The sequence below is a fragment of the Palaemon carinicauda genome, chromosome 10 (assembly GCF_036898095.1).
Source record: "Palaemon carinicauda isolate YSFRI2023 chromosome 10, ASM3689809v2, whole genome shotgun sequence".
Classification (NCBI taxonomy): domain Eukaryota; kingdom Metazoa; phylum Arthropoda; class Malacostraca; order Decapoda; family Palaemonidae; genus Palaemon; species Palaemon carinicauda.
Genome location: NC_090734.1, coordinates 154,644,359 through 154,660,255, shown reverse-complemented (window position 1 = coordinate 154,660,255; position 15,897 = coordinate 154,644,359). Strand labels below are relative to the sequence as shown.

The window sequence follows — 15,897 nt, the reverse complement described above, 5'->3', positions numbered from 1 at the left end:
TGCCATACTAAGATTGGTTAGTAAATCTCTATGACAGAAAAGACAACGGATTTGGTACCTGACAACACCTATGGCAAAACTGTCATGAGTTACTGGAAAAATTCTTGTCTACTGTCAATTACGATTAATAACGTAAGCCAGAAGAGCTGCAACTGGCTATGAGGTTGAAACCTCATGAGACATTCATTAATGTGAATGGTTAGGGATAGGCCAATCTTTGCAAGTTAAATTCATGATTAATCACAATCTATGCCATTTATGATACTCTGCAATCAAAGATCATCGGCAGTTGCTTCTGCCTAAAATGAATATCAAAAGCTTTTTGTATTCTTGCAATTGTTTGAATTTTTATCATAAACAACCACCACTACTTCTCTTTCCTGCTCCTCAAATCACAGCTGCTGATGTATACTTAATGAATCTTCTTTTGCTTCTCGTCAATCAGAGCTCATTCACAGCTATTGCTGTGACAGTCCTCTTGCTCTTAAATGAAATGTTCCCAATAATTCACGCTCCACTGGTTTGTCGTAGCCTAGTTCCAGTTGGAGATCATTCTTTGAAGGTTGCTGTAATGTTTATTTCTCCAGATATTCTCTTCTTCCTCAATAGTTTTTTCTAATTAACAGCCAATGTTGACATAGCTCAAAATTTGAAATCTTCAAGACAATTCGGTACAAACAAAATTCAATCTTTCTATTGTTGCTGTTGTTGTATCGCTCTGCTAGTCTCGTTTAAAACTGCTAATGTACTACTGTTGATCCAAAAGGAAAGAGACCTTTTCTTGAACAGCCTATTTTCTTTCCAACGCTTATTGCTTCAACTAAGATAACCTTAGAGGAAAAAATTCTTCAAATTACATTTGAAGTTTGTCCATCCATCACCTGACATTTTCTAGGATTATTGAATCAATTGCTTCCTTGATGGGTCTCAAAAATGTTCATTTCAATGAAGGTTCTCTGTTGATAACAATGGGTTTCCTCTCTCCGGAAGTTCTCTCAGCTGCTGCTACTTGTGTGCTCCTTAGGTGTTTTTAAGTTGCAACTCTTCCAATTATGGAAGTGTGAATGAACCTTGACCGAAAAAGATTATATACAAGAATAAAAACAGCCCAGCATACTTATTAGTTGAGTCATGCTGTTCATAAATGGATTTTTAAGCTATTTGCGTTTTCTCCCAAAGCCTGCTCTATTTTTGGTGTTATATATTTATGAATAAGTAGCAATGTATATTGCTTTATGGAATACTGTACCAGGCCCTTTACACAAATGGCAAGGTCTAGCACTACTGCTCTTCTGATCATTGTACAGGTATGTTCCTTGAATAATTGATTTACTTTGTTCCTCTTTTCCAAATGAAACTGCTAAGTACCTTGATGGTAAATTAAGCTCATCTGCTTTTCAAAAGCAGGTACCCCTTTGCCATGTTGTAGTCCCAGATAGTTCTCGATCTTCAAACTGATGAATTTGCATCCCTTGCTGTTCCAAAAATGTTGGCTCTCCTCAGCAGACACTGCTACATAAGAGCTCAGTTTATAAAGTGGTTGCTATTTTAAGCCATCGACAGATTTCCTTGTCTGTATCTGCTTTTTGTTGTAATCCAGTTTCTACAAATGTATATTTCATTAACTATTCTGTAATAGCTGCAACAAACTTGCATCATTCATTTTCCATTGACTGTTTTGCCATGTTGCAGCTGCTTTTCATCCGACATTCTACAATGACTGATTTAATAATGCTTACCTGTGTTCTGTAAGATCTGATTATTTTAGACATCTGTAGGATCCATTAACAGTTACACTGATCCATTTCAACTGCTCTTCTTTAAGGAGGGTTTATAAAGAGTCTTCAACTTCTAACAGTAACGTATCAGTAGGTGTTCCTCAAGAGCTGCTGTGCCTCTGCTCCAAGAATGCCAAACATGCCTCGTGCCCTTTTGCATTCCAGTGAGCGTAGATGTGTTTAAGAATAAGCTCGATAAATACCCAAGATGCATCCCAGACCATCCAAGACTGGAAGATGCAAAATACACCGGAAGATGCATTAGCAACTCTCTGGTGGATATACGAGGTGCCTCACACCGAGGGATCTGGGGGAACCCAAACATAAAATAAGGCAATAAGTAAACAGCAATCTTTGAGTAAGGCTGACTATTGCTACATCTCTCAGGTTCTTTAGGAAAATTCATCTACTGTATTCACATTTTTTTACACTCAGTTCTTCAGTTTCTATTGCAATTCTTCAGTGCATTGTGGTCTTTGGCTTGGTAATGCAACGACCACTTTTCTCATCATTAGGTATTTTTTCATGGCTTTATCTTAAGATCCTGTAAATTTGTTGTTAACTGGCAAATATTATGATGTTGAAAGAAGTTTTTTATCTATGGAACAGGAAATACTCATCGATATTCTTATCTGATCTTCGTGCTATGGAGAAATCTATTTTCTGTTCTTTTTCTCATAAACTGACTGCATGACAAGTAGAGCCTCAACCTGCTACTACTCTTGTGTTTGTGGGATTATTGAGATGTTATCCGTAAATATTATAAATCACAACACTCCTTGTCTATGGCTAACAATTTTTCTCAATGACGCAATGCTGTTAGATCCTCGGTGAATTCTGCTTCATATACTGCCTTTTCTGATACTCAAACTCCCTTGTTGGCCGGTATATAAGCAATCCGGAGTTAGATCCCCACCGACTCCTCTTTTTGCAGGAGGCATGTCTGTTCACACTCCTTGTGAGGAGTGTAGGACATGGACTCCCTTGGAGTGGGTGGTTTGCAAAAAATTGTCTGTTTGTTAATAATCTCAGGCACAGCAGCTATCATTCTGATCCTCGAAAAGTAGCTCTGCAGGATGCTACCTGAACCTATACTGTAACTCTTCCAACAATTGGTGCCTTTTAATAATAGCAGCAGCTCCTTCTACCTTTAATCATAAACAGCTGATCCTCAAAAAGAAGTCCTGTTCCAAATGCTTGCAAATGCTTAATGATATCCGAGGCTCTTGTGGCACAAAGTTCCCGTGAGCAATGGTGAACTGGTAAAAGACCTATCTGATGGGAGCGGCAGTCAAGTCACAAGGAATACCAAAAATTTATCAATGGGAAGAGCCGTTTTCTGGGATTGACAATAAAAAAAAAAGGCCCAAAAACATCAAAGTCACAATGAAGAATGGATACAACAAGAGAGCATTAAGTTAATATGTGTTAAAGAGACCATCAATATTTCACAAAAGCCTTCTAAACTAACATGTATAAACAGGCCATAGTTGACTGTTTTGAATGGTATGAGTCACACAGACACAAAATGCAAGCGGTGAGGAGTTGAGATTAATGGATTAAGAGCCCACATAACACCTAAGTTTTGTACAGAGTAAATAACTCACAATTAAGAAATTAATACATCCACTACCAAGGAAACTTGCGTTATATGAATTCTTTGTTGTTGACACCATAGCAACATTTATTTCAATACTATAGTCATTTTTTTTAGTGAGGCAGATTTGCACTGACTCGCAGGGGTGCCCTCTTTAGCTCGGAAAAGTTTCCTGATCGCTGATTGGTTGGACAAGATAATTCTAACCAATCAGCGATCAGGATACTTTTCCGAGCTAAAAGGGCACCGCTACGAGTCAGTGCAAATGGGCCTCATTAAATTAAATTGAGTATAAATAATCTGTTTCACTGCCAAAAGACTAATTCAAGTCTCTCTTACTAGTAAAAGAGGAATTTACATTCGTATATCTATTAGCATCTATGACTTTTCAAAGTATTTTTGTTTTCTAGATACAAGTAAGATATTGAATTTTTTAATACCTAAATAGATATCATATTTGATATATCTTTAATTATTTTTAATGATTATTTAAAGAATATTTCACATCTAATACCAAATAACTTATGACATTCCCACCATAGATTTAACCATATTCTAATTATTCCATGCATTTTACATTCACTGAAATTATAAAAACCTAATATTGCACATTTCAAGTTGATAATAATACTGACTTAGGTTTACTAGATCACCTGTTTACATTATTATTAAAATAATATAGTTTTCCTTGATAAAAATAAAAGCCAATGTAAATTTCCTGTAGTATAAATATCCTAAAATTCTCTGTTAATTTTGTGAGCTCAAATATTTACAATGCCAAAAATTATATAAAATAAACTTTACAGCTTTTATGGAACATTTATTTATTTACTGAACTTAAGCAGTTAAGATAAAAAAAAAGAATCCTATAAAATGAATATCCATGTCAACAGTTATTGCATAACATGAGGGCATACAATACTAAATATTAAAACCCAGAATTCACATTAATAACAAGGCAGCATACATTTCCTTTAAGTACCTTGCTGAACATAAATTAAATCATGCAAGAAATATATTAAAGTATACATAAAACTACATGACCAATACTGTGATAATTGACCAAATAAGGGAAGAAATATAAGTGATGAAAGGACTTAATTCTATATAAAATATCTCAAATTGGTTGCACAGATCACACTCGAGTTTTCTTATAATAATTTGGAAAAATTCTAGTAAAAGAAAAAGGATTCAGATAAAAGACCCATTTCTACTACAGCTTATGCAAAGATGGAAAATTTTCCAGTAACACAAATGCCGTAAAGGATACCGTTTCCCTTCACCATCATTTTCATCCACATTTTGTGCAGGACAGTGATTTAATCGTTTTGGGGAGAAAAGTGATAAACCGTAAAGAATAATATTGCTCAGTGTGACTGAAGTGAAGAGTGCTTCGCTCAACGGTGTAGCATTGGTGGACATTCTGCACTAAAACCAAAAACGTAAATCCCCCCCCCCCCCCAAATGTGCATTGACAACAATAAAAGCAAGAGAATTCCTTCAACTAAAGCCCATTCAATGCAAATCTGAAATAAAATTCAACTGGAAATACATTAGACATCCAGTTTTTAAGACACTAAAGCTAGATTCCATGCTGCATATATCTTAATTACCTAAATAGAACTTTTACTCTCCTGCTCCTGGATCAGTGGGAACGAACTGTGCCTGGGTACAGAATATAATATTAAAAGTGATGTTACACAGGATTAATATAAGTTACTGATGAAGCGATAAACATGTTTTAGTAATTAACAATATCCTGAAGTTGAGAGAATACTAAAAATTCAAATTTAATTATATCAAAAGGCTCAAAGACATCACCAACAAACAAAGTCTCTAATTTACTCTTATTTTGTACACACCAAACAATTATCATCACATTCTTTAGGGATTATACATGAAATAAATTCTCTCCATTCGCTTTATCACCTTTTCCCATAATTTCTCGGACATTTCTGCTAGCTTTCAACATCCCATTTTCTCCAATGACTTTTTATAATTAACTGTTCTTCATTCCTTCCCGTAACATGTTCAGACCAATTACTTTTTATAATCAACTGTTCTTCATTCCTTCCTGTAACATGTTCAAACCATCTCTCAATCTTTCAAGTTCTTGCCTTCTTTCCCTATGGAACATCTGGAAACATCCTCTCTCAACAAATTCCATGCTAATATTTTTATCATCCCAAGAATTTTCAGCTGTGAAACTTCATATTAAGTCACAACTTCTCAAAATCTATATAGAAATAGGATCACAACTTCTCAAAATCTATTTAGTAACAGCATTTGTTCTTACACAGAATACAAACTTCGACTTTTAATAGTAGTATGACTTCAGAAAAACTAGAAACGGCAGTTAAATATTTAACAAGGTAAACAATGGTTGACTGTCATTTGTTACCTCCCACTCAACAGGTAGAAAAAAACCTCAGTTTGACTTCAACCGTGCCTCTGTACACATATACTTTACTACGTCCTTATTTTTCCTTCTACTTTCATGTTTGTATGTGGTTACCACAAGGGCAGACATGTGACTTTGCCCAGGTAATGTCAGCCGTTGTTGTGGCCAGTATATGAGCAATCCGAAGGTAGATTCCCATCAACTCTTCTTGTTGCAGGGAGTAGCACAGTCTCTCCCACAGGAAGAGAAATGGTGGGTGCGACACGTGTGCAACTCCCGTTGATCAGTCTTTGGACCACTTCGTCCAGAAAGGGGAAAAGAAGGGCAAAGCCCTTAGCCCTTTTACCCCCAATGCTATTTGGAACTTTCCAACCCTTAACCCCCAGGCATTTTCTTTTTCAAGCACATTTTGCAGTATATTTTTTTTAAATTGTTCTAACGGCCTAATTTTCATCATAGAGAGGTCAGGTTGGTCTCAATCTTTTGGAAAATGCCTGAAGTTTCTCAAAAAGTTATCAAAAGTATGCAAAGAAATGTAATTAGCCGATTTTTGCAAGGACGTACCGTAACGTCCATGGGGGTAAAGGGATGAGTTTTGTGAAACATACCAGTACGTCCATTGGGGGTAAAAGGGGTAATCCCTGACTGGCAGTGTCCTGAGACAAAGGCGAGTCAGAAGTAAAGGAGAAATTTAATTTTTTCTATCCAAGTGTTATTCACGCCGCTGACGAACCTCCAATAGGGAAGAAGCCATGGGAACTCGATGAAGAGTCGGCAAAATCAGATAATATGGCCTTAGAGACTTTCCGGGAACAGGGGAACACTGAAGGAAGAGGCAAAAGGCAGCCTCCTTCTGCTTTGTGCTTGGCAACTGTATATCCTTCTTCCCCCTATGGTGCACATCGATGTCAAAGGATTGCTAACATCCTTAGGAATATTTTATTGTCATCATCACCAAGCCACACAGACGAGGGAATAAACAGCAAACAGGAATGCTGTGTAACAAAAACAAGACTGTGGATATCAGCAGGTTTGCACAGATAACTGTCAAACGGCTAGTTATCGGGAAACTACAGCACTACAAATCCGTCCTTCCTGCTAAATAACACTCACCGACGATGATCTGCTAACAAATATCTAAAAGAATAAGATTAAAACAGTTAGCTTGGGGGCGTCGGAAGTACGTCTGTACTATCCAGTGGCTAGAAACAAAGAAAGACCTTAGTAGCTTGACAGGTGGGCGAGGCTTTCCGCCATCCAGCAGTAAATACTGATACCTTGTTATAGTTTTAACAGCCGTATCTAGCGTCACTCAAAGCATACTTATTATAGGACTACGGTTTGTATTCCTGTACAGTTGTAATAAATAAAAATAAGGAATAAAGATTTGGTACTTGAATTATGTATCCTACATAAAGGATTACCATACAGAAATGAAAGACTCAGAATCCAGCCGTACATCTTACAAGATAAGAGCATATGTACTGTTGTGTTACCTCCTAGGCAAATACATAAAATGAGATGTGAAAAAAGATAAAACAATTTCTGACCTTGACTTCTTAATCTAAAAGAGCTTTTGATAGTTTATTTAATAAAAAATTAGAAATGTTATTTTCCTTAGTAAAATAAATTTTTGAATATACTTACCCGATGATCATGTAGCTGTCAACTCTGTTGCCCGACAGAAAAATCTAAGGTCGGGATACGCCAGCGATCGCTATACAGGTGGGGATGTACAACAACAGCGCCATCTGTCGAGTAGGTACTCAGGTACTTCTTGTCAACAAGAACTCAATTTTCTCCTCGGTCCACTGGTTCTCTATGGGGAGGAAGGGAGGGTCCTTAAATTCATGATCATCGGGTAAGTATATTCAAAAATTTATTTTACTAAGGAAAATAACATTTTTCAATATTAATCTTACCCGATGATCATGTAGCTGATTCACACCCAGGGGGGTGGGTGGAGACCAGCATACATGTTAACATTAGAAGCTAAGTATCCCGTATTTCATTTTAGCAGTTATTCAAAATAACAAACATAAAATAAACTAGTACCTGGTAAGGAAGTCGACTTGAACCATTACTCTGCCTTTTTAAGTACGTCTTCCTTACTGAGCCTAGCGATCCTCTTAGGATGCTGAGCGACTCCTAGGTGCTGAAGTATGAAGGGCTGCAACCCATACTAAAGGACCTCATCACAACCTCTAATCTAGGCGCTTCTCAAGAAAGAATTTGACCACCCGCCAAATCAACCAGGATGCGGAAGGCTTCTTAGCCTTCCGTACAACCCAAAAAACAACAATAAAAAGCATTTCAAGAGAAAGATTAAAAAAGGTTATGGGATTATGGGAATGTAGTGGTTGAGCCCTCACCTACTACTGCACTCGCTGCTACGAATGGTCCCAGGGTGTAGCAGTTCTCGTAAAGAGACTGGACATCTTTAAGGTAAAATGATGCGAACACTGACTTGCTTCTCCAATAGGTTGCATCCATTACACTCTGCAGAGAACGGTTCTGTTTGAAGGCCACTGAAGTAGCGACAGCTCTAACTTCATGTGTCCTTACCTTCAGCAAAGCATGGTCTTCTTCCTTCAGATGAGAATGGGCCTCTCTAATCAAAAGCCTGATGTAATAAGAAACTGCGTTCTTAGACATCGGTAAAGCAGGTTTCTTGATAGAACACCATAAAGCTTCTGATTGTCCTCGTAATGGCTTTGTACGTCTTAAATAGTACTTAAGAGCTCTTACTGGGCAAAGTACTCTCTCTTGTTCGTTACCAACCAAGTTGGACAGGCTTGGGATCTCGAACGACTTGGGCCAAGGACGAGAAGGAAGCTCGTTTTTAGCTAAAAAACCAAGCTGCAAGGAACATGTAGCCGTTTCAGATGTAAAACCTATGTTCCTGCTGAAGGCGTGAATCTCACTGACTCTTTTAGCTGTTGCTAAGCAAACGAGGAAAAGAGTCTTTAATGTGAGATCCTTAAAAGAGGCTGATTGAAGCGGTTCGAACCTTGCTGACATCAGGAACCTTAAAACCACGTCTAGGTTCCAGCCTGGTGTGGCTAACCGACGCTCCTTTGAGGTCTCAAAAGACTTAAGGAGGTCCTGTAGATCTTTGTTGGTGGAAAGATCTAAGCCTCTGTGGCGGAAGACTGCTGCCAACATGCTTCTGTAACCTTTGATCGTAGGAGCTGATAGGGATCTTACATTCCTTAGATGTAAAAGGAAGTCAGCTATCTGCGTTACAGAGGTACTGGTTGAGGAAACTGCATTCGCCTTGCACCAGCTTCGGAAGACTTCCCATTTTGACTGGTAGACCTTGAGAGTGGATGTCCTCCTTGCTCTGGCAATCGCTCTGGCTGCCTCCTTCGAAAAGCCTCTAGCTCTCGAGAGTCTTTCGATAGTCTGAAGGCAGTCAGACGAAGAGCGTGGAGGCTTGGGTGTACCTTCTTTACGTGCGGCTGACGCAGAAGGTCCACTCTTAGAGGAAGAGTCCTGGGAACGTCCACTAGCCATTGCAGTACCTCGGTGAACCATTCTCTCGCGGGCCAGAGGGGAGCAACCAACGTCAACCGTGTCCCTTTGTGAGAGGCGAACTTCTGTAGTACCTTGTTGACAATCTTGAACGGAGGGAACGCATACAGGTCTAGATGGGACCAATCCAGAAGAAAGGCATCTACGTGAACTGCTGCTGGGTCCGGAATCGGTGAACAATAAATCGGGAGCCTCTTGGTCATCGAGGTAGCGAATAGATCTATGGTGGGCTGACCCCACAGGGCCCATAGTCTGCTGCAAACATTCTTGTGAAGGGTCCACTCTGTGGGGATGACCTGACCCTTCCGGCTGAGGCGATCTGCCATGACATTCATGTCGCCTTGAATGAACCTCGTTACCAGCGAAATCTTTCGATCTCTTGACCAGGTGAGGAGGTCCCTTGCGATCTCGAACAACTTCCTCGAATGAGTCCCTCCTTGCTTGGAAATGTACGCCAAGGCTGTAGTGTTGTCGGAGTTCACCTCCACCACCTTGCCTAGAAGGAGGGACTTGTCGTCCAAATAGAGGGAGGCTCTGATGTCTGCCAAGTGAAGGAATTTGGCAATATTCCTCATCAGTTTGGTAAACACAAGAGGTGCCGTGCTTAGGCCAAAGCACAGGGCTTGGAACTGGTACACGACCTTTCCAAAGACGAACCTTAGGAAAGGTTGGGAGTCTGGATGGACGGGGACATGAAAGTACACGTCTTTTAGGTCCAACGAGACCATCCAGTCTTCCTTCCTGACCGATGCTAGCACCGACTTCGTCGTCTCCATTGTGAACGTCTGCTTGGTGACAAAAGCATTGAGATCACTGACGTCCAGCACCGGTCTCCAGCCTCCTGTCTTCTTCGCTACCAGGAAGAGACGGTTGTAGAAGCCCGGGGATTGATGGTCCCGGACTATGACTACCGCTCCCTTTTGTAGCAAGAGAGACACCTCTTGCTGCAAAGCTAGCCTCTTGTCCTCCTCCTTGTAGTTGGGAGAGAGGTTGATGGGAGTAGTTGCTAGAGGGGGATTGCGCCAGAACGGAATCCTGTACCCCTCTCTTAGCAACTTCACAGACTAAGCGTCTGCACCTCTGCTCTCCCAAGCCTGCCAGTAGTTCTTGAGCCTGGCTCCCACTGCTGTCTGGAGAGGAAGGCAGTCAGATTCTGCCTTTTGAGGACTTGGAACCCTTCTTCTTTTTGCCACGATGACTGTCGGCACGGGTACCTCCTCTGCTGGAGGTTCTGCCACGAAAGGGCGGGATGAACCTAGATGCTGGTGTGTCCATCCTAGGTCTAGGCACGGAAGGTAAAGAGACTTTACGTGCGGAAGAAGCCACCAGGTCATGGTTATCCTTCTGGATCAACGAGGCAGCAATCCCCTTGATCAGCTCTTCCGGAAAGAGACACTTGGAAAGCGGAGCAAACATCAACTCCGACTTCTGGCATGGTGTGATCCCCGCAGACAAGAAGGAGCAAAGATGATCTCTCTTCTTAAGCACTCCAGACACGTACGAAGCCGCAAGCTCACCAGACCCATCCCGAATGGCTTTGTCCATGCTAGACATGATAAGCATGGCAGAGTCCTTATCCGAAGGGGAAGTCTTTCTGCTTAACGCTCCCAAACACCAGTCGAGGAAGTTGAAGATCTCAAAAGCACGAAAAACTCCCTTCAACAGATGGTCCATGTCAGAAAAGGACCAGCAAATCTTAGATCGTCTCATAGCCAGCCTGCGGGGAGAGTCAACCAGACTTGAGAAGTCGCCCTGGGCAGAGGCAGGAACTCCCAAGCCGGGTTCCTCTCCCGTGGCATACCAGACGCTAGATTTGGAAGCAAGCTTGGTAGGTGGAAAGATGAAGGCAGTCTTCCCCAGTTGCTTCTTGGACTGCAACCACTCTCCCAGTACCCTCAAAGCTCTCTTGGATGAGCGCGCGAGTACGAGTTTCGTGAAGGCAGGAGCTGCTGACTGCATGCCTAAAGCGAACTCGGAGGGAGGTGAGCGCGGGGTTGCAGACACAAACTGTTCCGGATACAGTTCCCTAAACAGGGCAAGGACTTTCCTAAAGTCTAAGGAGGGAGGCGTAGACTTGGGTTCTTCAATGTCGTAGTGCGGATCGTCCAAATGCGCAGCTTCGTCGTCATCAGATACTCCATCATCCGAAAGCTGAGGAGGAAGTGGCAAAGGTGGAGCAGAAAGCTGAACGGCTGAATCCGGCAGCACGGGTGCATGCGTAGCTGCACTGGATCCAACATCATGCCGCTGCTGATCAGTCTGCGAGCTGGCAACAGCAAAAGCGGAGTGCTGGTGCGTGGGAGAGACTGCCGTGGGTTGCGGAGACTGCCGCATTGCGTCAAAACACGGCAGCTTGACAGCACCTTCCCACTGCTGATGCGGTAGCTCACGCATGTCAACGGAGGTTGCCGCATGAACATGCGTCTGGCAGGGTCGACTGCGCATCGGTGGTGGAGCTCTCACAGGTGGAGTGTGGGAGCAGGCAGCCGCAGTATCTGCTGAGCGCACAACCGTGGCAGGTTGTAGGTTAACAGGTGCAGTGTCAACCTTCTCAGCACGATACTCCTGCATGAAGGAAGCAAGCTGAGACTGCATAGTCTGCAGCATGGACCACTTAGGGTCTACCGTGGTTGGTGCGGCAACAGACGGAGTGATTGCCTGCTGCGGAACCACTCTACCTCTCTTGGGAGGTGTGCAGTCTTCGGAAGACTGCGGCGAGTCCGAACTGACCCAGTGGCTACACCTGGGCCGTTGGACTCGCTCGGAAGGGACCTTACGCTTGAGAGGTCGTGAGACCTTGGTCCAACGTTTCTTCCTAGAAACTTCTTCCACAGACGAGGAATGAATGGGCTCACTCGTCTGTTTGTGGATGGGACGATCTCTGACAGATACGTCCGCAACCACTGAGGGTACATCCGTACGCTGATCAAGGCCTGTCGAACCCTTTGGTCCTTCGACATTGCTTCTCCCCTGGGCTTGGGAGCTTGCAAGAGGTCCCGGACTGGGAGGACGACTGGCACGAACAGATGCACCCTCATGCGCAACACTGACACTGACACTGTTCACCGCACTTGCACTCACTACACTTCCCACTGCACTCTTCGCTTTCAACTCTTTGACATCGGCCAAAAGTTGATTCCGGTCATTAGCTAATGACTCCACTCTGTCACCAAGAGCCTGAATGGCACGCATCATGTCCGCCATGGAGGGTTGAGCACTAGTAGCAGGGTCGGGAGTCACCACTACAGGGGAAGGAATAGGTTGAGGGGCATGGGGAGAGGAAAAATCAAACGAGCGAGAAGAACTCCTCCTGATCCTATCCTTCTCTAGCCTACGTGCATTCTTTAGGAATTCATTAAAATCGAATTCCGAAAGCCCAGCGCATTCCTCACATCGATCTTCCAATTGACAGGATTTACCCCTACAATTGGAACAAACGATGTGAGGATCTATAGAGGCCTTCGGAAGACGCCTAGAACAGTCCCTAGCGCTACACTGCCTGTACTTAGGGACTTGAGAATGGTCAGACATCTTGAATTCTTGAATTAGCCAAAGGGGGGAATCCAAAATCTAGCAAAGTTCATCAACAATTAATCCAAATCTAATCAAAAAGCTTGATAAGCTAATGATAATAGTTCCTGAATAGCGAAAGCTAAAGTCTAGAGCGAATACATCACCAAATGCGTGAAAACAACTCCAGAAACAACAGCGTATCCAAGTAGGTCTTGCCGGTGGCACGACAGAGGAAAAATTGAGTTCTTGTTGACAAGAAGTACCTGAGTACCTACTCGACAGATGGCGCTGTTGTTGTACACCCCCACCTGTATAGCGATCGCTGGCGTATCCCGACCTTAGATTTTTCTGTCGGGCAACAGAGTTGACAGCTACATGATCATCGGGTAAGATTAATATTGAAAAATAATTATTCATGTACAAAATATTCAGGTCCTTAAAGCATTGATATGCCTCTAGGTTTTGAATGATCACTAGCATTTTGTAGTTTTCATACAGTAAGAAATAACAAAACCATCCTAAGAACAACTTGTCGGATACAACAGCTGACCATTTCACAACATCCAAACATGCATACAAACAGGAGATAAACAGACAAGCGATGCCCTTTCTCGCCAGAGATGGAAATAGGCAAAACGTATCTCACCTGTGGTTTTGGCTTGGGTTTTGGGGGGACAAGGATAAAGGTGACTTCTCGGATGATGACCTCTGCGAACTTCAAGATCGCTCCGTATAAAGCGTACTGCATACATAATGCTCCAAATCCCTAAAAGATACATGTCGAGTAAGGGGAAGCACAAATATGAAATATCTTGTTAAAAAAAAAATTATTTTGATTAAAAAGTGTAATTTTAAAAGCTTATATTAAGAAACATGGAGAAACAACTAACCATAAAACAAAAATTAAATCAAATATGTCGTTTTTCAAGGTAACGCCTCACTTTTTACTAAAAGTCAATACAGGTAGTAATAGAACAAAGTACCAACCTATATTAGAAGTAAAATTTGTTATATCATTTTGCAAGGTTCAGAGTTCAGACTCACTTTTCCTTATATACCCAAGAAAACAAAATAAAACTTCGTACCTTGAAGAGACCAAAAATGCCTTCCTCTTGCAAAGTTGTGTGTAAACAATCAAAGAACCCCTCGTACCTCGTAAGAATTGGTTTCACTTCGTATCCGACATCCAAGCTGTCGATGATTGTGCGCGTTCCTTGCATGTGAAGCCTGGAAATCGGCTGTCATTATCTACAGGCATATTATTGTATACTGTATTTTTGGAATTTAGATATTTGAAAAGGGAAAACTTTAAATCGCATTACAGTAGAGCAAATGAGTCTGAGGTAAGAGTTATCTAGTCTCTTGATTACTTTTCATGTAAACATTCTGTATAAATACAGTACTTGGAATTTATATATGAAAGATCTAATTTAAGCCTTTTACCCCCAGGCTATTTGGAACTTTCCAACCCTTAACCCCCAGGCGTTTTTTTTTTTCAAGCACATTATCCCAACGTTATCCCTGCGTGTCGTAAGAGGCGACTAAAAGGGACGGGACGAGGGGGCTGGGAACCCCCTCTCCTGTAAAAATTCCTGCGAGACATCGACAAGGAGATGGAGCTGGGGGGAGAGTGACTGCTCCCCGCACTCTAGTTTTGGGGTGTTTAAATGTGCGTGGATGTAGTACGATAGAGAGTAAAAGATGTGAGATTGGAAGTATGTTTAGAAGTAGAAGGATGGATGTATTGGCCTTGTGTGAGACAAAGATGAAAGGAAAGGGTGAAGTGATGTTTGGTGAAATGTCTGGTAGAGTGTCTGGGATTGAAAGGGGAAGAGCGAGAGAGGGTGTGGCGTTATTGCTGAGTGAATGGATGACAGGTAAAGTAGTGGAATGGAAGGAGATATCATCTAGGTTAATGTGGGTAAGGGTTAGGTTGGGTAGGGAATGTTGGGCGTTTGTCAGTGCGTATGGGCCAGGTAGTGAGAAAAGTGAAGAAGATCGGAATGAGTTCTGGAACGATTTAACTAGGTGTGTAGAAGGACTGGGTAGAAGGAATTATGTAGTTGTTATGGGTGACTTAAATGCTAGAGTGGGTGCTGGAGAGGTAGAAGGTGTCATTGGTAAGTATGGCGTACCAGGTGAAAATGAGAGTGGTGAGAGACTGGTAGACATGTGTGTTGAACAAGAGATGGTAATAAGTGCTAGCTTCTTTAAAATGAAAGATAAAAATAAATATACATGGGTAAGAGTGGCAAATGGAAGAGTAGTAGAAAGGGCATTAATGGATTATGTGTTGGTAACTAAAAGAATGTTTGGAAGATTGAAAGACGTGCACGTGTTTAGGGGTATGGCTAACGGTATGTCTGATCATTTTTTGGTGGAAGGAAAATTAGTTGTAGCAAAAGAGTGGGGGAATAGAGTAGGTGGATGTAAAAGGGAGGTAGTGAGGATTGAAGAGCTAATAAAACCGGGGGTAAAAAGTAAATATCAGGAAAGGTTGAAAATGGCATATGATGAGGTGAGAGTAAGAGAAACTGGTAATTTAGAGGAGGAATGGAAGTTAGTAAAAGAAAATTTTGTTGGGATTGCAAGTGATGTATGTGGCAAGAAGGTTGTTGGAGGCAGCATGAGGAAGGGCAGTGAATGGTGGAATGAAGGAGTGAAGGTGAAAGTGGAAGAGAAAAAGAGGGCTTTTGAAGAATGGCTGCAGAGTAATAGTATAGAGAAGTATGAAAAATATAGAGAGAAAAAGGTGGAAGTAAAGCGCAAGGTACGTGAGGCAAAGAGGGCAGCTGACCTGAGGTGGGGTCAGGGATTGGGTCAGTCATATGAAGAGAATAAGAAGAAGTTTTGGAAAGAAGTGAAGAGAGTAAGGAAGGCTGGCGCAAGAATTGAAGAGACAGTGAAAGATGGAAATGGAAGGTTGTTAAAAGGAGAGGAGGCAAGGAAAAGGTGGGCGGAATATTTTGAAAGTTTGCTGAATGTTGAGGATAATAGGGAGGCAGATATAATTGCTGTTCCAGGTGTTGAGGTGCCAGTGATGGGAGATGAGAATGAGAGAGAGATAACAATAG

At 41.9% G+C, this 15,897-nt stretch overlaps 1 protein-coding gene across 3 annotated transcripts in view; it reads right to left on the bottom strand.

The window, feature by feature from the left end:
- LOC137648884 (mitochondrial outer membrane protein SLC25A46-like) overlaps window positions 1-15,897 on the bottom strand; it is a 137,218-nt gene that overhangs the window by 1,696 nt on the left and 119,625 nt on the right. For 2 of the 3 annotated variants that reach the window (XM_068382060.1, XM_068382061.1), the window contains 2 exons: window positions 13,909-14,050; window positions 13,470-13,589 (listed from right to left, as the gene is read on the bottom strand). In XM_068382060.1, coding sequence (XP_068238161.1) covers window positions 13,470-13,589; window positions 13,909-14,050 — 262 coding nt within the window. Of the gene's footprint in view, window positions 1-4,988; window positions 5,041-13,469; window positions 13,590-13,908; window positions 14,051-15,897 lie in introns of all 3 variants that reach the window. The other variant, XM_068382062.1, reaches the window with a different exon arrangement.